The sequence below is a fragment of the Arachis hypogaea genome, chromosome 13 (genome assembly GCF_003086295.3).
Source record: "Arachis hypogaea cultivar Tifrunner chromosome 13, arahy.Tifrunner.gnm2.J5K5, whole genome shotgun sequence".
Lineage (NCBI taxonomy): Eukaryota > Viridiplantae > Streptophyta > Magnoliopsida > Fabales > Fabaceae > Arachis > Arachis hypogaea.
In genome coordinates this window covers 139,286,684-139,310,019 of record NC_092048.1, presented here as the reverse complement: position 1 = coordinate 139,310,019, position 23,336 = coordinate 139,286,684, and the positions used below count along the sequence as shown (strand labels likewise).

The 23,336-nt window shown below is 34.5% G+C and overlaps 4 protein-coding genes across 6 annotated transcripts; 2 read left to right on the top strand and 2 right to left on the bottom strand.

Moving 5' to 3' along the window:
* Positions 1–1,527: 1,527 nt before the first annotated feature.
* LOC112792121 (uncharacterized protein At4g06598) lies at positions 1,528–5,055 on the top strand. Of its 2 annotated transcripts, XM_025835216.3 has the most exons (6): positions 1,582–1,808; positions 1,923–1,984; positions 2,920–3,655; positions 3,758–3,833; positions 3,972–4,098; positions 4,364–5,055. In XM_025835216.3, exons 3-6 carry the CDS (start codon positions 2,937–2,939, stop codon positions 4,573–4,575), a joined length of 1,134 nt encoding a protein of 377 aa, XP_025691001.1. In that variant the 5' UTR covers positions 1,582–1,808; positions 1,923–1,984; positions 2,920–2,936; the 3' UTR covers positions 4,576–5,055. The 2 variants fall into 2 exon arrangements, with proteins under 2 accessions (XP_025691000.1, XP_025691001.1); XM_025835215.3 differs by lacking the exon at positions 1,923–1,984 and having other exon boundaries at positions 1,528–1,808.
* A 918-nt stretch (positions 5,056–5,973) lies between these two features.
* Positions 5,974–8,195, bottom strand: LOC112792122 (ubiquitin-like domain-containing CTD phosphatase). Its single transcript, XM_025835217.2, has 6 exons — positions 7,726–8,195; positions 7,494–7,638; positions 7,287–7,401; positions 7,130–7,193; positions 6,881–7,046; positions 5,974–6,521 (listed from the first exon to the last, which is right to left on the bottom strand). The coding sequence occupies exons 1-6, from the start codon at positions 7,998–8,000 to the stop codon at positions 6,276–6,278; spliced, it is 1,011 nt and encodes a 336-aa protein (XP_025691002.1). The 5' UTR covers positions 8,001–8,195; the 3' UTR covers positions 5,974–6,275.
* Positions 8,196–8,619: 424 nt separating this feature from the next.
* LOC112792120 (zinc finger transcription factor YY1) lies at positions 8,620–11,352 on the bottom strand. 2 transcript variants are annotated; one of them, XM_025835214.3, is made up of 6 exons: positions 10,897–11,352; positions 10,397–10,499; positions 10,082–10,281; positions 9,910–9,999; positions 9,464–9,607; positions 8,620–9,360 (listed from the first exon to the last, which is right to left on the bottom strand). In XM_025835214.3, exons 1-6 carry the CDS (start codon positions 10,897–10,899, stop codon positions 8,812–8,814), a joined length of 1,089 nt encoding a protein of 362 aa, XP_025690999.1. In that variant the 5' UTR covers positions 10,900–11,352; the 3' UTR covers positions 8,620–8,811. The 2 variants fall into 2 exon arrangements, with proteins under 2 accessions (XP_025690999.1, XP_025690998.1); XM_025835213.3 differs by having other exon boundaries at positions 10,397–10,455; positions 10,897–11,176.
* A 4,817-nt stretch (positions 11,353–16,169) lies between these two features.
* LOC112792119 (guanosine nucleotide diphosphate dissociation inhibitor 1) lies at positions 16,170–20,044 on the top strand. The gene is made up of 13 exons (XM_025835211.2): positions 16,170–16,527; positions 16,644–16,706; positions 16,782–16,865; positions 17,013–17,120; positions 17,235–17,407; positions 17,749–17,860; positions 17,985–18,065; positions 18,164–18,226; positions 18,363–18,464; positions 18,723–18,847; positions 19,293–19,503; positions 19,589–19,663; positions 19,775–20,044. Exons 1-13 carry the CDS (start codon positions 16,441–16,443, stop codon positions 19,823–19,825), a joined length of 1,335 nt encoding a protein of 444 aa, XP_025690996.1. The 5' UTR covers positions 16,170–16,440; the 3' UTR covers positions 19,826–20,044.
* The last annotated feature ends 3,292 nt before the right edge of the window (positions 20,045–23,336 follow it).

The following is a 23,336-nucleotide window of genomic DNA, read 5'->3' as shown; positions in this document are numbered from 1 at the left end:
TGAAAGTATTCAGCAATTTAGGAATTCAGCTAAAGCTAAAGCTGACAACTTGACATTGACCATTGCATTAATTTATTATAGTATAGCCACTAGAGCTTTAATTTCTGGTGTATTTAGTATGAATCTTCAGTGCCCATTACTATATGATATAAATGGAACACATGCTGACATGCTATCTTTATTGGAAACATATCTACACCTAGGATATTGCTCTCTCATACTTATTTTTGCCTATGCAAAATGGTGGTACAAAGTACAAACTAATTGGATCATACACATGCTTCGTTTTTAAGCTATTGTTTGGTTTTAATTTCAAAATTTATGTAATGATTTATTGGTTGACGTGTAGCATGTTACATATTGGTTTTTGACATTTCCTATATGTATGGGCAAGATCCTAAGAACTGTTCAATCTGGATTTGAGCATTGTTAATTGTTCTTTTATTTCACAACGGCACTTACAATGGATCAAATGGCTCTAAGGTTTGTGTTCCTAGAAAAGACAGCATATATAAGAGATTCATTTTGCAATGAGAAGGCCAATATGGCATCAACAAGACATTTCAGTTATTGCGAAATTAATCAATATGGATTTAATTTGTTGATCTAACAGTTGAGAATTTAAGCATAGGATATAAGCATATACATGCATGCAATGATAAGGATTTCAAAGTAGAAGAAAGGTCTAATAGATATGTTTTTTTAAGGCAAATATTGAATTTTGATTTTAGTCTAAACATTTCAAAAATATTTTATTTTTATCATTATAAAAAGCATATTTTGATATAGACTCAAGGTTTTTCAAAATGTATTTGGTTTAATCCTTGAAATAATATGATAATTTAGTTTCAAGAATGTTAAACTGTAATAATTCTTTAGAGACTTAAAATAAATCTTTTTTTTTTTCGTAAGACCTATAAATTAGACAAGATAACTATAAGAACTTAAACAAATAAAGATGGTGAATGCCTAAATATAAAGACCAAACTAAAATTTGCAATATAATTAAATAGGCCGAATTTTGTAAAAATAAAATCTTTTCTTTTTTTTTTTGTCATTAAAGTTTTATCCTTCAACGTTATTGCGACTAAATATGCTAAGTTAGTATTGACTCAAAGATAAATAAAACTATCAATTTTCTTTGTTACATTTTTAAGATCAATTTATCCACTCTAGTTAATTTGATTCGGATAAACATTATATCTCGTGACATATTTAAGGAAACACAATTAAAATATTTTTTCCTAGACTAAATTTTATTTTTTTAAATCACAAGTATTTTTTGTCAAAAATTATCCTCTGTATTTTAGAGACACTATTATCTCAAACTAAATAACTATACACACTATCTAAAAAAATATAAAGAATTTATTTTTTAATATATCAACAATATAAAAAAAATGGTATATTATCATTTAATTAAATTTACATATGAATTTTTTAGAGTGACATTTGATCAAAATTAAATTTATATAAAATTTTTACTCATTTTGAAATAAGTAAGATTTGTAGGGGTGAAAATGAGAAATGAGAAAAAATTGAAGGAACAGCATTACTTGTCAACAAGGGCTCACAAATGGAGCCCCAGCTTGAACGAGAAGACAGAGATATATAGAAGAGAGAGAGACACATAATCGTATTCGTAGGAATTGGGATATAGAAAGAAGAGAGAGAAATACAAAGGTAGTTTGAAGAAAAATAAACGAACCCTAGAGACCAGGAAAGAGAAAGAGAAAAACTTTGCTTGGATTTCAAGCCCCCCCTTTTAGCATTGCATTTTTGGGATCTCGAATCTTCAGTCACCAAAGGTCAGATATTTTTCCCCCTTCTTTCCGTTTGTTCCTTCTGCTTCGAGTTTTTGGTTCAGATTTTTTTTTTCTTCCGAGCTTAAGCGAATTATTGGTCCATTGTTTGCATACCAGACGAATCCATCTCCATTTCCAATCTCAATTCGTTCAATCAGCTTGGAACCATTGGCTCTTAGGTGCCAGAATCTGTCGTACATTGCAGCATTTTCATTTCGATGAACTCTGTTTTCCCTCTTTTTTGTGGGAGTTTCGTATTTTCTGAATGCATGCATATGCATGTTTCGTTGAGTTTGTACAAGAAAGGAAGCAAATTAAAGTTTCTATGTTTGAATTTTTTCTCATCTGGGTCCTGCGAGGATAAAACAGGAATTTCAGCTAATTGCTCAAATAGAACAGAAGAGTATCTCCCATTTATTTTAATCAATCTATGCATTTTTCAACGTCGCCCCCCCCCCTCCCCCCTCTTTTCTTTTTTTTTCTTTTCCGTTATTTGCTTCTGGGTTATTAAATTTCTTTTATCCCTTTATATAAGCCTGGAAAATTCTTCTTCCCAAAAACTTCTCTGTTCCATTAGCGAACTGTTGTTTTTCAAGGTTTCGTAGCAGGATGATTGGACCTTCTTCTTTTCAGAACTTCATCTTAGGAAATATACACTTTGTGGAGCTATGGGATTTTTAATTGTCGCTTAACACAAGAATTTTTCTTAATAAAGTATCTATTTTTACTCATTCAAAATTCATAAGATTGGCAAAATACGTTATTATTGTTATTTTGTTCCGAAACTGCCTGGCAACATGTGATGGGAGTTCCTTGGTGCACTAGTATTTGAAGATTATAGGGGAGCTGAGATGATCCTTTTGCACCAACTATAAAATTTCGTAAGCCTTTACAGGCATACTTAAAGTGCTGTAGGACCTTTATGCCGAGTAAAAATGGAATTTTTAACTATTTTTTGTAAGTATATTAGATCATTCGGTGAAAACAGGAGATCGTATTTGAATCAGGCTTGTTTAAATTTCCATTGGAATATTATTCCATAATGTCTCTATTGTATTGGTTCTTTAACATATTGGTTACATTCATTGGTAATTCAAAGCATGTTATTTGACAGGTGTTGGTTCTGCTTCTATGGCAAATTCAAAAGGCTCATCGAATTATAGGAATTTGATGTATCCTGGAAAACATGCCCTGCTTCCTCCTAAAATCCCATTTCCTAGTGCTTCTCAAGCATATGCTGATTATATCCCAAATCTTGCGGTTGGTTCTGGTCAGAAACCTAGAGAAGGAAACATACAGCACCATCGTACTTCATCTGAGAGTCTTGTCATAGAGGAGCAACCTTCATGGCTTGATGATCTCCTTAATGAGCCAGAGACACCAGTTCGAAGAGGCGTCCATCGGCGCTCATCGAGTGATTCTTTTGCATACGTAGACACACACAATATGTCTAACATCACTTATGGAGATCAGGATGAATATAAATATAAGAACTTATTATCTTTCCCATCTTGGTCATCTCAAGACTTTGATCATAACAAAGATGCTCATCATATACTCATGCATGCTGAGATGAATTCAGCAAAACAGAACATTAGATCATGGGACTCATTTTCAAATATTACAAATCATCCAGCTGGTGTTCTCTCTGGCAAAGACAGTGTTGCTTTCCAGGGTTCGGGATCACTATGCCCCCCACCACATGAAGCAGAGGGGCTTCCGTCAACTGCTAATGAAAACCATGATGCAGCGGAATCTGGCATACAGGATTCAAAATCATCTTCTGAGAAAAAGGATGGTTCACATGCAAAGTCGTCTGCTTCTGAAACAGATACAAAACGTGCCAAACAGTATGTAATTATTTTCTCTATATCCGATTCTGTGCCTATTACTTGATTTTGCTATTGGTGAATTTACAGTTTAATTCTTGCGCTGTTTCTGTTAAATTGCAGGCAATTTGCTCAGCGTTCACGGGTTCGTAAACTTCAATATATAGCTGAGCTGGAAAGAAATGTACAAGCTCTACAGGTAAGCTTCAGCATATGGCAATATTTCTCGTGAATGCTGTTTGACATTTTTTTTTGGTTTATTTTTTTTAATGCATTTTATATACACCCTGGAAAATTTGAGAGTTCTGATTCTGGTTCTTTATATGTCAATACATAGGCAGAAGGGTGTGAAATATCAGCTGAACTGGAATTTCTCAACCAGCAGAATCTTATACTGAGTATGGAGAATAAAGCACTCAAGCATCGTTTAGAAAGTACAGCGCAGGAGCAGCTTATCAAATACTGTAAGTTTCCATAACATGAGAATTGACCGTTTCAATTTTCAAGTAATGGTACTACTTTAACTTCTACCTGGGTACTGTGCATTTCTGGGAGTTGCACTTATTGCTTACATCTCCCTGTTAGAGGAATCCTTGTTAGTTGCACATTTCACACGCACGTTATATCCAAGTTTTTGCTGTACAGCATACAAGTTTATTTGTATTCAGTTACACCAAATATAAAAGGTATTTGTTTGGGACACTAATGCTTGTGCAATGTGAAATTCAGTGGAGCAGGAAGTGCTGGAAAGAGAGATTGGAAGATTACGCGCACTGTATCAGCAGCAACAACAGCTCTCACACCAGCCACAACAACAACCGTCTGCTAGTCACAGACGCACCAACAGCAGAGACCTTGAGTCTCAGTTTACAAACCTTTCTCTCAAACACAAGGACAGCGGCTCAGGGCATGACCCTGCAACTGGTGTGCTTAGAATTTAAATTTGCAGTGGCTGCAGCTTTGTTCTGTTTTTGCCTAGATTCAAAAGGTGTTGCACACATGCAACAGAATCATCCCCTTATTGGTGCGGGATTGTGCAGAGATTTTACACAGCATATGCCTTCTCTCTGCCCGCTTTGCAGATTTAAGTTCTCTTGGTCTTCCCTTTTTCTCGCTTGTTTAAATTATTCCCATTTAATCTGTGCCTAGTGGTCATCACCAAAATCTTAGTTTCGGTCAGGTTTACCTGCCAGAGGTGGTAACGCAACAGTTTCAAATCTATCACCTTCACTATATTTTCAGTGATAATTGTGTAACTGTATGCTCCCCTCTTATAAAATCTCCACTGCTGTGGAATTTAGCCTAGTGCAAATAGCAAATAGCTGATATCTCCTTGCTGTTTGATTGTGCATTATTTGTATGGATTATGTTAAGCTAATGTTGTGTAATATGATCTTATTGATATTTATGATTTTTCAACATATCTTGCTTGATGCATTGAGATGTTGGAGAAGGGCACTTTTCCATTTTTACATTTTTTATTTCACAATGTGGAATTTAGGCAATGCTTTGAAAATTGTAAATTGTAAGCAAATGATGATGTACAAGCAATTTTATTACACAAAATTGTATATATTGAATGGATCGAAACTTTTTACCGAGTCTAGTATTAATCATGATTAAAATTGGTAAGTTTTGCTCTCGGGTATTCAAAAAGCAGTTTGTAGATTGGTGTTTTATTTATACAGTATGAACATTGCTTGACTTGATGACATTGCCGATGGTGACAGTTCTTTTTCTTTCTGCTATTTTTTGGGTCAAGACAGATGATGATGGTTGAACAGTTTTTTTCTTTCTCTTAATAGATTATTAATTTATTATTAAGATCATAAGATGGGAAGAAGAATGGTACAAGAATATTAGAGGAAAAGAGATCCTCGTAAACAAAAGAGAAGAAAATGGATAAAGCTATCAACACATCATTTCCTTCTTGATTCTTCATTGTTTAATTTTAAGTACAATCTAGACTTGCATTCAATTTTATATAAAACGAGCGTTGATATAACCACTAATTATTTTTTTATTAAGAAGTTTTAAATTTTCGTCATCGCCAAAGCATATATGACCATAACATCTACTTCAATTTAATTTATTTACATGAAAATTTTCCTACATGCTTCCTTTGCTCATCTAGACAATATTGCTGTTGACACAAGTTTTCCTACTTGGATGTGGATTACTAACAAACACCATTTTCGGTAATGATATAACGTAAACATAAGACAGAATGAGATAAAAAGCCACAAGGGAGAGATTGAATCTCACAAGTACCTCATTCTGATTTTGCAAGTTTTTCATAACATGCATTATGGCCAGACCATGGCAACCATAATCCAATATAAAAGAAGCAATATATATTAAGAAATAGCCACAATATCCAATATGGAAACATCATTTTCTCTTGCATCAATTCAAAATCTGTTCTGGAATTGGTGCATAGAGATTGCTCAAGCAGTATCAGTCATCCTAGATAACCCCACACGGCTGCTACGAGGAATCTTCTTTCATTCACCGTTTCCTAAACTAACCACTTGAACGAAAAATTGAAATAATCTAGCTTAACAGTCTATAAATGGCGGTTTGAATAGTTTAGAAGCTGCATCTTGCTTACCACATTCCTTTAAGTGCATTCCGTCGTCACTTATGTTTGCCTGCGCCTTTTTGTATTATCTTCTGCAAATAACTCCCAATTATTATGATTAAGGTGGCTCAAGTCATCAAGCTCCGCAATGGCCAACAAGTATTGAGTCAGTTTCACAAGCTCCTGATCACTGTCCCGATTAGCATGAGCCTTCCTGAATGGTTTAATTATCAAACCATTCTGTGGGTTCATCACAAAATTTCTTCTGAGATCGTCAAACATGATAGTATTTGAAGCACTGTAGAACTGAAATGAAATTAAAACCCACCAATGAGACAAGTGCAATACGGTTGAGAATAAAAAAAAAAAAAAACAATGAAAAACAGATATAGATTGCAATAATTCAGCACATTAAACAGGTACTTATGTTTCATACATTTTATCCATTACTATCCTCAAAAGCATGAAACAACATAAAACATCTTTTAAAGATTTCAGGAAGATGACATTGCAGCAATAGTGTATTTCCAACTGAATCAATACATGGGTCTATTGCACTTTTACATGTCTTTTACTGTTTTTCCGGATATCCATTTCTCCCCAGAATTCTATTTATCAAATGATAGAGTAAATGGAAGGAGCATTGTAATTCGTATGTACTATACCTCGGGAAATTGAGCCCAGATCAAACCTAGTGGCTTGCAATCGAAGACCCCCCGAGATGAGGACTGAACAGTGATCATTGCCAAGTGATCAAGAAGAGCCGTGATCTTGTAGTTGGGATTGTCCAGCACCCCAAGTTGTCCCATCTTGAGGTTAATCCACTTCATGCTGCAGCAAGAGCAAATAATTCAATTCCATGAAATAGTAACCACATTCCATGAGAAGAGAATTGTCATCAAATGAACATTAACCTGGTGGCAGACCATATCATTATGTCATATTCAGCATAAACAGATGTAAGGAACTCATGAAGGTCTGCAGAAGAAACAGAAAAAGAAAATGACAAATCTAAATTGAAACAAAAAGAAAAAGAATAATTTTAGAAAGAGAAGAAGGTTATAGTTATACATGGTCTCATGAGTTGACGAGGGTTCTCAGCAGGGGAACGATGATCGAAGAGGGTGTAATCAATGTCAAGAACCAGGAGCTTCTTTCCTTTCCGACACGGATTCTGAAGCTCAATCTTCACGTAATTGTGTATGCATAAAATAAATAATCAGAAAACACATTCCAAGAAAATAGATTAGAGTGAGAATGGAGGAAAGGAGTAGTAACCTTGAAGCTAGAGATGCGTCTTCTGAGCTTCTGCTTGTTGACTTCCATGTCCTTGATGTCCACAACGTCTTCCTGACCAAGCTCGAAATCGTCAACAATCTCCGGAGCCTCCACGGGATCAACAAGAATGTCCTCTTCGGTGGTCCTGCATTTGAGGAATCAGAGAGAGAGAGAAGGGGAAAATCGGAAACCCTAGAGAGAGAGAGAGAGAGAGAGAGAGAGAGAGGCGCACCCGATCATGGTCATCTTGAAGGAGGACTTAAGGGGGAGGGTGGAGAGAAGGAGGTTGTCGTCGTTGAGCTTCGAACCAACCTTCGGGTAAAGAAGCTTCTGCCGGATAGGGAGGACGTTGGTGAGCTGGCAGATGCGCCGCTTCAGCTCCCCAACGGTGTCGTCACCGCAAACCCGGACTGTGTACTCCTTGCCGCTCCACTTCACTGTCAGCGTCACTTCCTCCTCAGACAGAGACGATGATGCCGTTGCCGCCGGCGATGCTGAAGAAGCCATGCTTGTCCTCTGCACAGTCCAAGACTCAACTCCCCAGCTTCCCTTCACCCAAACTAAACTAGGTTTCTTCAGAACTGAGGGTTTTGATTAAAAATGGAGTAAACAGTCATTTTTCGCCTCCAAAGCAAATAGTTAAAACTTAAAATAAATTCTAAAAGATATACACATCACAAAATAAATATTAAAAATTAAAAATGTGTTCTGTTTGAGAAATTAAACTAAACGTTAGTTAATTTTGTAAAACATAATATATTTTTTTTGGACAGTGCCAGGCCCACTAAGGGCCCAAAGAACAACATAATATATATTTCGAAATTATTTTGTTATTTGCCTTTTTTGAAGTCCATTTTATAATGCTACAAAATGGTTGTTCACTTGTTTGCTCAATTGAAAATATTTAGTAGTTTATTTTTTTTTAAAAGTATTCTTATCAAATGAACCAAAATTGTAAATTTTAAAAGCGGACCGAAAAACTCCTAAACTTAAAAATGTTCTCAAGGCTCTCCTTAAGATTCTGATAAACTCTAACTTAATGTCGGATTTCTTTGACTTACAAACTACATTGGTTGCTGACGAGTATGTCATGTATAGGCTTATTGAGAAGAATGACAATAAAGACTTTGGTTAAAATTCACGTTTTATTAACTAATATAATTCTTCTTCCTAACAATTATAATTTTCCAACAGCAAATACAGTCTTGTATAACATGAAACTGTCCTTTGGTGAACTAAATGAAATGAGGGAAAAATTTTGTAGAAGAACAAAACAAAGACAAATATTCAAATAGTGGCAGAGGATGCCACAAGTATCTCAGTCTTCATATTCTGTTTCTTCATCATCGTCGTCATTGTTGCCAGCATATCTCCAACCATCTTCAACATTGTCGCGATCCTCCTCTTCTGTTTCTTCGCTGTCTTCTTCGTTGTAAGCCTCCTCTCTCACATTCACAGACCAAGGTTTCTTTGTTACGGCTATGGTGGCAGGAGTAGGTGGCGGTGCTTTGCGTTTGGCGATTTTGGAAGGAGGCAACTTAAGGTTTGGTTTTAGCTTACTTTGCTTCTGAATTTTACCATTTGACCGTTTGCCACCATAGGCATCTTGATCGCTTGCTTCATCCATTTCATTATCAAGATTAGCTTGAGCATGCTCTGCATTTTCATCAGACATATGCCCAGGATGTTCCCTCTTCAAATGGAGTTTAAGCTTGTATTCATGAATGTAGGCTTTTTCACATCCTTCATAAGGGCATGCATAGGGGCGATCTGACGATGCAGAACCATATGCTGTGCCAGAATGTTTAGTAGTTTTTGGTTGTCTCTCTAAAGGCGGAGTATACATCGGCACCTCCAGTGCTGCATTCTGTAAGTCGAAATTGTGAACCAAAAGATTGTCTAAGGTGATATATTTCAGGACTTTTGAATTAGAGATATGCACCAGTCACAAACAGAAAAGATTACCCTACCTTTTCATGGTGAGAGGCAATGTGATTCTTTAGCTTGTATTCGTGAGCATATCTCTTTCCGCATTCTGAGTACGGACAGATATGATAGTTCTCTTGTGAATGTGTTTTCATGTGAGACCTTAAGTTGAAATCCAGAGAGAAGGCCTATATAGATCAATAAATTTGGTCACAAAGATGTTGCATGCATACACATAAACTCACAAAAAGGCTTGTTATCTCAAAATAAAGAATAATGGAGTTCAACAGAGAACGAAATAGTAAATGACTAATCAAGACACATACACAAACACAATTTTATCCATTGTGAAGAGTAATGCAGACTCTGAAGAAGTTTTGTCATCCATCAACAATTGTCATACTAAAAACAGTACATGTAACAGCAACCAGGGAAAAAAGAAGTCCTCAAAAAAAATAAGAACAAGCCCTTTCAATGGATAGATTATTACCTTACCACAGCCTTCATGGGGACACACAAAATCCCTCTCCCCTGTGTGAATGAGAAAATGTCTTTTCAACTTTGAGCTATCAAGAAATTTCTGAAACACAAACAATTTCTCAATAGAACAGTATGTAGATACAAGAGATGCATGTGTGTGTCCCAAGTAACAAAATCAGTACCTTTCCGCACCCCTCATAGTGACAAACAAATTGTCTCTCTCCATGAATGTGAGAATGTTTCCTCAATGCACCGGCATCAATGAACGTCTTTCCACATCCTTCATAGCTGCAAAGAAAAAGCACTTCAGTAGTTGGCTCTGGTTCCGGTTCAGGTACAGCCGGTTCTTTTTCCTTTTCCTGCAATGCCTTCAAGGCATCCTCTAAGCAAAGTAAAACAAGAGAATCGTTAGGCAACAGTCACATCTATACAAAGGTTGAATACTAGTTCTAGAAGCTACACAAAAATAGAATAGAAGCATAAGTTACAGTACTAACCTCTAACCCATCTTAAGAGCATGCATTTCCCCCCAGTGGCTACAACATCTTGGGGAACCCTGGCAGGAACATTGCGCCGATCGTTAGCGTAATACATGTCCAACTGATGACAAAAAGAAGACTATAAAATGCAAACTGAAAGCAATATATGAATTAATTGCAAACTAAGAAACCACTTCTTATTCAAGAAAACTACTTTTTGATCCTAGATATATCAAATTTCCTGCTCAATAAATAAATAAAATACAACTTCAATTTGTTCAGACAAAGACAATTGCATTCTCCATTCTCCAATTAACCACTATTTGTTCACACTCCACACCAAATTCCGTACATGAATAGTATCAATCTCAGTGTAGCACACTAAAAACCACGCTCAGAACAGTATTGCACACATAAGCACCAAAAATGAATTCAAAGAAGCAGCATAGAAACACAATTATTTTAAATGAAAATAAATAACAAAAGGGACATTGGATTGAAGAAGAGAGTGATGGTACCATTCTTTAACCCATTTAGCAGCTGGCGCATTGGACCTGATTATGGGGCGCCTTTCGAAGTAACTGCTACTGTAGTGAATCTCCATCGATTTCTAGACCAAGAATTTTCCGGGCAAAAAATCCCGATGCTACGCTATCTGGTTCGGACAATTTATTAGGGTTTGGTCAGTGGGAAGCAGTGAAGGAAAAGAAAAGAAAAAGATCGGAGTTTTTGGGAACAGAAGAACAGAGAGAGCGTCAGCTTTGGGGTTCCATGTTCGCATCGAATTCAAGCAGCTTCGGTTCGTTGATCTGTCGAACCAGAAATTGAACCGGAACCGACCGGACCGAAATGGAGTTTTGTTTTTCTTTTCGTTTTCGGTTCATAGGTAAATCTAACAAGTAACAACACATAAAATCACCAATGTCTAACAAAATTATACTGTTATTACTCCTATTTTTATATTGTTATTTCTTGCATATTTTTTTTGTATCGTATATATTTATATACATTTATAAAAAAATAAGTGATATTATTAGAATAGAAGTGATAATATTATTTTTTAATATCTAGTACTGTATTATATTTGATACCTATAAAGCACAACTGCACATACATTTTATTGAGTTGTCATAGTGTATGGATATATTTTGACACCATATTTATCAGCATTCTTCCAACACATGTGTTTATTGTATTTAACTGTCTTAATAAAAAAAATAAAAAAAAAATTTTGTTTGAACACACTTAAATATCATCATATATCAGCGTGTTCAGTTTTATTCTTAACCTGTATTCTTGAAAATGAATATAAAAATAATATATATTATTATTTATTAAAACAAAAATATTTTAAATATTTTATATAATTAAAAAGAGACGTTAAAATAATAAAAAAATTATATTTTAATATTAATAAAATATTAAAATATTATTATAATTTATTTAAAAAATAATTTATATATATATAGTCATATCTTATAAAATTTTAAAATATGTATCTATATATTATGTGTCATATTGTGTCGTATATCCGTATCAATGTCTGTACATGATAGTTTGACATTAATAACCTAGAGGTAATGACCAAATCAGTACTCGAAAGATTAAAACGTTGACATTTCGGTACCTCACTATTGTAATTGACAAAAAGGTACCTAGAATTTTTTAAAAACTGACAAGCGTGTCCATGTGCTTGCCGGACCAAAGCTCCGATGAGGACAATGCTGACCTGGAGGCCGAATTTTGCTGACAAAACATGTTTTATTTGAGTTGTAATTTTCAATTAACTAATTTGTTAGCAAAATTTAATGACAAAAAAATAAAATTTTTGCTAAAGATATTTTTGTAAAATATAATTTATTTTTCTTGAAATATGGATAAAGTTAACCTTAGTTAACACAAAAAATTTAAAATAGAATAAAGATGTGGTTTTCTAAAAGTTATAAGAAAGGAGAATGTACATTTTATAAATAGAGGGGGAGCGTTATTTTAGCATCTTGTAGGAAAGGGGAGTGGAATTTTCTCTATAATTTATAGTATATAGGTCAAAATTAATAAGTATATTATATAAAAATCAACATTCAACTGCATACTTTAAGTTTTGGTATTTTTAAATTTGTTCTGCGATATTTCATATAACTAAAATTATTAATTTACTATCTAGAATAAATTTTGAAGCATTATCTTTTTTAACATATACAATCATATAATCTGTTAAAAATTTGTTTTTTTATCTTGTTTTAATAATTTTTATTGTTTAAAAAGTCTATTTAATTGTTATTGTTGTCGTAGAAAAAGTCAAAATAAGAATTTTTTTTTATAGTTGTTGATTTTTTACATTAATTCAAACCTATATATTTCAATAACTTTTCAATTATTTATATATTTATAAGCTTTTATTTTTTTAAACTTCTTTTTTATTTGCTATTAATATATTATAATACACATTATAATTTATACATATTAAGTTATTAACATGTAATTTTTTTTAGTGTGTAATATATTAAAATATATTTAATCTATAATTAATATATATATATATATTATTTATATAATAATAAACTAATAATACTACTTTTTTAAAAAAATGGGGGGATCATGGCCACCTTAGACTTTTTTAGATTCGCCTCTGAGAATAAGAAACAGAGAAAGAGTTAAGGATCGAATGGAATTAGAGTCGGAGTTAAATTAGATTAAATTTAAAAATTTTAATATTTTTTACAATTTTTATAATTTTATCTAGAGAAGCTAATTTTTATAGATATAAAGTTAATTTTATTTTTTCATAGATAAATTTATTGATGTTTTGAATATTAATAGATAAAAATAGTAGTGTATCCTAAAAACAGTCTGTTTAATAATGTGGTATGGGCTGTAAAGAAGCAGAGTAGATGCCACAAGGAAAGTATTTGTCTATTTATTTATGTTTTTAAAGCGGGAATGATAGGGGTGACAACCATGCTAAGAAAACTCAGATCCATTTCTTCTTCTTTGCATCCATTGTTCGATCAATCAATTAGGGAATCAAAGTTATTCTCTCCATAATAGACTGACTTTGACAAGAGTGACCAAATTTAAAATCTTTAACAAATAACTTTGTCTCATTAAAAAAACAAGCAGCTTTATTCGTGGTAAACTGTTTTGATCCTATATGATTAATGTACAAAAGAAATACATTATTTATTTAATTTAAAAAATAGTTAGTTTATAATAATTGTCTTAATTTTATGGTTTGATCCTATGTATAGTATAGTTGTGTCTGGGACATATAATGTAATGACAAAAGTATTTGTCTCAAATTAAAGCCACACGGGTTCGAATTCTAGCCGTGATGGCTAGGTTAGTAATATAAAATATTGATATAGTGAATTTAAAAACTAGTTATAAATTGAAACATTGATGAAAAGGAGTTTTATAATAAAAAATAGACTAAAACAATTTAATTATATGCATATTAGTGTAAAATATTTTTACAAAATAAATTAATTTATATTTTTACATTATAAAAATATTTAACTTAATTATTTATTATTTAAAAACTTTACAAATATAATTATTTTATGAGATAATAATATAAAATAATTTTATACTAATATAAAGTGTTCAGTAAAATAAGTATAAGAGAGATAAACCAAAATTTGTGTTGTAATTGTCTTGTTTCTATTATTATTATTATTATTATTATTATTATTATTATTATTATTATTATTATTATTATTATTATTTTAAGTTTGGAGTGAGACTCGAATCCAAGATTTTTATGTAAGAATGAAAAGATTATGTCCAGGGGCGGAGCTAGAAAAAATATTGGAGGGGGGCAAAAAATATTTACACAATAAAATAAGACTAAAATAAAATTTTAAGGGGGGGCTAAACTGAAATTTATATATAATTTACATGTAAAAAATTAAAATTAGGGGGGGCCATTGCCCCCCTTTGCTTGTACCTAGCTCCGCCCCTGATTATGTCGTTTGAGTTATAGTTCGTTGGCTTCCTATTATTTTTATTATTAATATTAATAATAGGATAAAAGATAAAAAAAAATATCGGGCGTGCTACACATCCATGTAACTATATAACCAAGTTGGCCCAAATCCAAATAGAGTCACGCGCATTAATGACGAGCGAAAACGCACTCGAAAACCCTTCGTTAATTCGCGCTCATTATGAAAAAACGTTACTTTTTCCTTAACACGAAACTGCTCCTTCTCTTCGAATCTCTCTAAAAATCACTCAAATTTTAGTCACGTTCTTTGTAAAAACCACTATTGGAGAAGAATCACGAGAAGATTTGACAAAAGAAAACCAGAAACGAACAAAAACAACAACAGAAATTCGCCTTCCTCCTCATCCTCATTCTCCTCCTTCTTTTTCACGTTCCTTTTTTTCACGTGTTTTCTTTTTTCCTTATATTCATTCTTTTATTGTTATTGCTGCTGTATTTTTTTTTTGTCTTTTCCTCTTTCTCTCCCTGGTGAAGAAGTAGTAGAAGGTAAGGAGGAAGAATTTTAAATTGTGCATAATAGAAATAAACCAAAATGGCCAACTCTACTGAACCAAACATCATTCATGTGCTGAATAAAACGTCATAAACATTTAATCATTAAAAAAAATATTTCTATATGCACAAGGACTCAATTGAACACACTAACAATCAAGTAAAACAAAATGAGCAACTCCACTGAACCGAACAACATTCATGTGCTGAATAAAATATCATAAACATTCAATCATCAAGAATAGAATTTTTCCATGCAAAAGAAGTCAACTGAACACATAACAATCAGGTGAACCGAAATGACCAACACCAATCACGTGCTGAATAAAACGTGATAAACATTTAATCAGTAAGAAAAATATTTCTGCATGCACAATGACTCAACTGAATACATTAACAATCAAGTGAATCAAAATGAGCAACTCCACTTAACCGAGTAAAATGTTGGTGTTGTTGGTGTTGTTGGTGATGATTATAACGAAAGAAGAAGAAGAAGAAGTAGAAGAAGAACCTATGTGCACGAATTTGAAAGAAGAAGGAGGAGGAGGAAGAGGAAGAGAAATACTATTCTTGTTGATTGAAAGTTGATCACAATTTATTCACCACATGAACATTGTTCGGTTCAATGGCCTTTGTGATTTTGATTCACCAAATAAATGTTGTTCGGTTCGGTGGCCTCTTTTTACTTTGTTTAGTGTTTAAGATTATTGTGAAGCATGTAGCAATCATTTCTTAGCTGTCTCAACGTAATAACTTCATTCAACTGATTTGAAGTTGAATCATTCATTGTTTCTATTTAGAAGTATAGATCGAAGAAGAAGAAGAATGACGGAGTTTATTAAGTTAAAATCAATGCAGATCACTAATGAAGAATGCAAGCAGAGAAGAAAAACGCGAATAGAGGAGAACGACAAATTTTACTAGATTGAAGAAGAATAAAAAGAGTGCGAACAGAGAAGAAGAAGAACGAAAATACGAGAAAAGAACAAAGTTTATGTTATATGAGGTACGTATATAACAAACACGTAAAGAAATTGGAGAGACGCGTCTGATTGAAATTACTTTGATAGCTTGGATAAAAAAATTACACGGATGTAAAATTTTTCTCAAAAAATATTATGATAAGAAGATGGAAAGCTTTTGCCATCTTTAGACAATGTCATCATATTCGTGTTGTAAAAATAACTTCCAAAAATATACAATCATCATTAAATTAAAGGAAAATTGTTTGACGTGCTAGACTAAAAGAAATTGCATAGACTAAATCCAATTTAAACCCGTAAAGATAGAGAAATTTGACTAAAACATATGTATTATTTTAAGGTTTTTATTTTCTTTATTTTTTAATTCATATTTTAAGATGATTGATTAATAATGATTTTGTTGCAATCCCTTGTTCCATGGGGACTACTATTAAAATTACACGGAGCCATAGCCGGTAGAAAAGGAAACCCTAAACCCCCTTTTTATTTGGTGTCAACCTTCTCTCAACTCTCTTCTGACTTGCAAGCTTCTTTCTTTCTTTCTTTGCTTTTTTTGATTGAATCCAAATCGAAATTGAAAGATGGATGAAGAGTACGATGTGATCGTTTTGGGTACTGGCCTCAAAGAATGCATCCTCAGCGGTCTTCTCTCTGTCGATGGCCTCAAGGTCTCTTCTTTCCTCAGATCCAACTTCTTCACTTCAGATCACTGTTACTTCTTGTTATGATATGCATAATTGTGTAGTTTTTGATGATTCTGTTGTTGATGTGTTCGCTGCGCCAGGTTCTTCATATGGATAGGAATGACTATTACGGAGGAGAATCCACTTCCCTTAATCTTAATCAGGTTTTGTTTTTATGATCTTTTTTTGTGAACTGTGATCGAGGGCAAAATGATGATGTTCTTGTGTGTGTTGTTCAGCTATGGAAGAAGTTCAGGGGAGAAGACAAGCCCCCTGCGCATTTGGGTTCAAGCAGAGACTACAATGTTGATATGATCCCGAAGGTTCGTTATTTTCAATTTTCATATATATTTTTTTTACTTGTTTTACATGTACCCTTGACCATTTTTGGGTATTTCGATAAATGTGCTGACCAGTTTCAGTTTCTGTGATCCGTGTTTTGTTTTTTCTTCATATTTGGGGGGAGCTAGTTTATGATGGCAAATGGAACATTGGTGAGGGTTCTCATACACACTGATGTCACTAAGTATCTCTATTTCAAAGCTGTGGATGGAAGCTATGTCTTTAATAAAGGAAAGGTATGCTTGTGTTTTACTTTACATCATCCATTGTACTTGGATTTCTTTTCTTCTCTCTCTCTCTCTCTAGATTATTATTTTGGTGTATTAATTTTTTCCATCGTTTCCATATAGGTTTACAAGGTGCCATCAAATGATGTGGAGGCCTTGAAATCCCCACTCATGGGTTTGTTTGAAAAGCGTCGAGCACGCAAGTTTTTCATCTATGTTCAAAATTATGAGGAGACTGATCCTAAAACTCACGAGGGGATGGACTTGACAAGAGTGTCTACCAGAGAACTGATAGAGTATGTGTACTCTAGTTTTCTTCTTGTGTCTACTATCAGGGTTTTCATTTCTAGATTTATGATCTAACTGTTTGTATTGCCTTGATTCCCTGCTTAAGCATTTTGACTGCAACATTTTGAAGTCGAACTGGCACCATAGTTAACTGCAAACTTTGGTATTTTTGTTTGTGTACTCATGTTATAGCATGTAAAATTTTTGTTGCATGTTACTTATATACATCCTTCACCATATATTATATAGATTTCTTTATCCTTTTGATGAAAAAGAAATTGGAATGGTGTGTTGATGGGCAAAGAAAATATTTTGAGGTTTCCTTGCTTTTCTTGTTGACTTGTAACAGAAAATATGGCCTCAGTGATGACACTGTTGACTTCATCGGTCATGCTATTGCCCTTCATAGAGATGATCGCTATTTGGATCAGCCAGCACTGGACACCGTGAAGAGAATGAAGGTAAGTCTACAGGATCTTTTCATCTTTCCTACTATGGATCTTTCTCAAATTGATGATTCATCTGCTCCATTTTGTTCAAAGCTTATCTTGTCTCCATCATCATACATGTGTTTCCTACTTGTAGTTATATTCTGAGTCTCTAGCACGCTTTCAAGGAGGATCACCTTACATATATCCTTTGTATGGTTTAGGAGAGCTTCCCCAGGTATCCTTCTATACATATCTTGTTATCCATCTGTTTACCTATTTGGGGAGATGTGGGTTTTTTTAGCTTACAGTTTGAAAACTCATTTCTATTTTCAGGCATTTGCACGTCTTAGTGCTGTGTATGGTGGAACATATATGTTGAATAAACCTGAATGCAAGGTAGATCCTCTATGACAACTATTAGTATTTCAAAACCGTGGAAAGAATCTGACCCAGCAAATTTATCTTCTGTTCCTTCGATTTTTTTTTTTTTAAATCATTTTCTTAAAACGCATCTATTTTGCTGGACTTCCAGGTAGAATTTAATGAGGAAGGAAAGGTTATAGGGGTAACATCTGAAGGTGAAACTGCAAAGTGTAAAAAAGTTGTTTGTGATCCGTCATACTTGCCCAACAAGGTAATATTTTCATCATAACTACTTGTAACCAATTCAGGTGATGATAAGTGTACGGAATATTGTTTGGTCCTAAAAATTTCTCTTAAAGTGTAATATCCATGCTAAAATATGATACTGGTTCTGTTGATCAGTTTATGATTGTATTCAGCCATGTCCTTGTTAGAATAAATAAAATTAGTGGTGAAAGGTGATAATATCATTTTACTTTCTATTGATTGGAGATTGCATCCTTTAAAAAAAAATTAACCATTTCAACAGGTGAGGAAGGTTGGAAGGGTTGCAAGGGCAATAGCCATCATGAGCCACCCAATCCCCAACACTGGTGATTCCCATTCAGTGCAAATTATTCTACCTCAGAAGCAGTTGGGACGGAAGTCTGACATGTAAGTTCTCATGCAGTCCTTTGAATATAAAAATGCACTTAAATGCGTGCAATTCATTACAATGCACATACAGTAAATCAAGAATATGTATGCTGATATAGAGATTGTTAATTAACCTGAGCTCTGCATTTTGGACTATTCTTTAGACCTTCTTAATAAGGAAATTTCAAAGTCTATTAAAGTAGCAAAGGTAAAAAACTAGCCATGTCAATCATATATATGGTTTGTATCTCACTTTCAGTACTCTTCGCCTAAAAAGCATGATTTCAACATTTACTAAATTTAACGAAATTGCTGATTGAGTGAAGAACTAAAATCGCAACCATGTCATCTTCAAAACTTATCTAAATAAGTAATCTTTTGACATCGGAGCATCTGATATCGTATTAATTACAGATTTCAGTTTTACCTTTTAATTGGATGCTAATTTCTGTTGTCCTGGCAGGTATGTGTTTTGCTGTTCGTACACTCACAACGTTGCCCCCAAAGGAAAATTTATTGCATTTGTATCAGCAGAGGCAGAGACTGATAATCCTGAGTGTGAACTAAGGGCAGGAATTGAACTTCTAGGACCAGTTGATGAGATATTTTTCGATATATATGACAGATATGAACCAGTCAATGAACCCTCTTTGGACAACTGCTTTATATCAACTGTATGTTCACTCTGTCTTGTATACCATATACTTATCCGTGTTATATGGATTGGCCGATAATTAATATATTTAACATCTTTGGCAGAGTTATGATGCTACTACTCACTTTGAGTCAACAGTAGTGGACGTTCTCAACATGTATACATTGATAACTGGAAAGGTAAATTTTTTGCACTTACTTCCTTTTGTATTTATGATCCATTATTCATGATATTCTCCTGATAGTTTTCCGGAGTATTCTATGGTTGATATATTTCTTTATTATGAATAGGTTGTTGACCTCAGTGTGGATCTAAGTGCTGCTAGTGCTGCTGAAGAGTAAAGAGAGGACACTGGATTTATCAAGTTCTGTTGCTGGTGTATGAAATGTATTATCTATTTGGCAACTGTTATTAACGTTTATAATAAGTACTTTATGCTGTGGTTTTCAAAAGAAAAAGAAAAAAGAAGTAAACAGTGAAGGTCGACTTGTAAAACGCTTACCCAAGCACACTTCGTGGGGTTGTCCATGGTACTACATTTATACATTTATGTTCTTATATGATCTCAGGTGCTGCTTTGCATTGTTGCTTATTATTTGTTAGTTCTGCACTTCTAAAAAACCTCGTGGATGATTACTTCTAGGGGTGTTCAAATTCAAACCGATCCAAATTAAAGCGTTCATTCAATCCAATCCAAATCGAAAACCGATTAAAACTGTACTAATTCAGATTTGATTGGGTTTTATTTTTTGTAAACCGCTGAATCGAATCGGATTTCGGATTTACTTTTTATAACCAATCCAATTTAAATCACACAATGTGCTATAATATTATTATTTTATTATTATATTTACAATTATATTTATAACATGTTTAATTTTTTATATGTTTTTATATTATTGTATTATTATTTAATAAATATTTTATGTTCAAAATATTATTTATTTATTTATTTTAACTAATCTATAATTTTATTTCTATTATTATGTTATTGTTGGCTTTTTAAGATTTTGTTGAGATTTATTATGTCATTGTTAATTATTTAAAATTTGATGTTAAGACTTGTTATATGTATTTAACTTTTTTAATTTATAGAACCGCAAATTCAATCCAATCCAAACCGCTTGAAATTGGATCGGATCGGATCGGATTTTTTTAAAAAAAGTATTCAATCCAAACCGTACTGCAAGTAAAATTAGTGTTTAGATCGGATGAGTTTTTTACTCAAAACCAATTCAAACCGTACCGCAAACACCCCTAATTGCTCTTATATCATTCCTATACTATCGACCTGACAATTAATTGGTTTTATTAGCAGCATCGTCACTCATGTTCTCGATCATTTTTTTTTTAATTTGTTACTAACAACTTATTTAAGCTGCTAGTACCAATTTACTATTCACAATATTTTTGTACTGTATATAATTATATGTAAAAATTAAAAATTGAACTCACATTTTTACGGACTCATTAAGGACAATTCACCCTGATAAGTTAAGGAGTGTAAAATATTACACCAATCAGTTAAAAGTAAAATTGATTCGTGAATCAACCAAGGCACAACTCTGTAGTTAGAATTAGGGTAATTCGAACTCATTACTCAATATAATTCGAATCAGTGTGGTTCGAATTACACATACACTAATTCGAATCAGGCTGATTCGAATTACACATGCATTTCAAAGTAATTCGAATTTGGGTGATTCGAATTACTCAATTTTGGCTGCAAGTAGTAATTCGAATGAGGGTGTTTCGAATTACTCAAGATTCGGCTATAAAAGGAGTTCGAACCAACCTCATTCGAACCACTTTTTCAATATCACGTCCCACCAAATCCCAAAGAAAACGACCCAAAACGACTCTAAAAAAGGCTTGAGCAGGATATTCAGTCCATGGGGGATAATCCGGACAGACTTTATCGTTTGGATGGAGTAGCCCATATAGCCGGGATCATCAACGAAGAGGTTAGTATGAAATCTTTTTTTTAAAAGTAGGATTAAGTAACTTATCTGTTTGTTTATATACGTTATGTTAGTAGTTTTGATTGTAAATGACGTTGGTGACATTGTTTGGGAATGATTTTATAAGTTTCGCTAGTGATATGGTATGTGGTTTCGTAAGCGATTTTATTAGGGATTTTGTAAATGGCATTATTAGTGACTTCGTTAGTGATTTTGTGGTGGTTTAGTTAGTGGTTGTGGTTGTGGATTTGTTTGTGGTTTTGCTTGTGGTGTTGTGAGTAGTTTTGGTGGTGGTATTGTTAGTGGTTTTTTTGGTGGTTTTCTTTGTTGTTTTGTTGGTGTTTTTGTTGGTGGTTTTGTCAGTGATTTTGTTAGTTATCTTTTTAGCGAATCAACTTGGTTTGTGAATGATTAAATCTATTTTTAATTATCTAGTCCATTATATGTGCAGCCCCAGCGATGCATCTCAAGCATGCGATGGCAGCAGGGCATGCGACTTAACGAGAGGTACGTTTCGTACTTACAGATGACAGGATTATACCATCTTGCGAGGCTTAACGACAGATGGTTCAAATTGGATGAGCCCCTTGTAAGTGCTTTCGTTGAGCGGTGGCGTCCGAAGACGCATACATTTCATCTGCCTTTCGGGGAGTGCACAATCACACTACAGGATGTGGCGTATCAGTTGGGGTTGCCGGTCGACGGACGTTATGTTAGTGATTGCCTAACGAATTTCCAGACATACATCCAGGGTGGCTGTCCAGCTTGGGTGTGGTTCCAGGAGTTGCTTGGTGTGTTACCTCCTGCGAACCAAATCTAGAAGTTTACAATGAACTGCAGCTGGTTCCAGGAGACGTTCGGAGAGCTCCCAGAGGGAGCCAATGAGGAGACAGTCAGAAGGTATGCGAGGGTCTATATCATGATGCTGTTAGGCACTCAGCTGTTTGCCGACAAGTCCGGCAACCCTATTCATATTAGGTGGCTCCCCTATGTGGCTAGGCTTGAGGATATGGGTGGCTACAGGCTGGGGATGTAAGTATATCAACCACTCATTTTTAGTTAACTGATCTTTCATATTAGATTGTCGAAATGGCCTAACGCTGATGCTATGTCCTCGGCATACGGCGTCCTTGCCCTTGAATGTCAGGGCGAAATTTGCTGCCACATGTTGAATACAGAATGCACGGTACGCAGCAGGAGGTAGCCATCCTCCGTCCGGAGCCTCAAGCACCGCCTTGATCCCGTTGTGTCTATCTGATATAACCAGGAGACCTAGTTGCGGGGTCACGTGCTGCTGGAGATGGGAAAGAAAGAACGACCAGGACTCCACATTATCACCCTTCACGAGTGCAAATGCAACAGGCAGGATGTTGGAGTTCCCGTCCTATGCAATCGCTACGAGCAACGTACCCCATACTTACCATACAAGTGGGTGCCGTCAATACTCGCCAACGGCTTGTAATGCCTGAATGCCTCAATACATGGTGGAAACGTCCATAAAAGTCGGTGAAAATAGGCTTGCGAGCCGTCGACCTGGCCCCCGACTCGAACAGGACTCGTCCTGAGGACTGCAACACTACCGAACATCGTCAACTGAACTCCTAACACCCATCGCGGCAGCTCGTTGTACAACTCATCCCAATCACCATAGGTGTCGGCGACGGTCTTCTGCTTCGCCAACCAAACCCTCCTATAAGTCGGCCTGAACCCAAAGTGTGCCGCCGTCACATTCAGAAGAACCTTGATGCTGACAGATGCATCAGCTCTAACCATTGGCATGATGAATGCCGAGATCACATGATAATCCAAACTCCTGTGGTCGCTCGAGATGGACGTCGCGAGACACATATGAGGTCTGTTGTACCGCTTTACCTCCCAAATACCCTTGCGC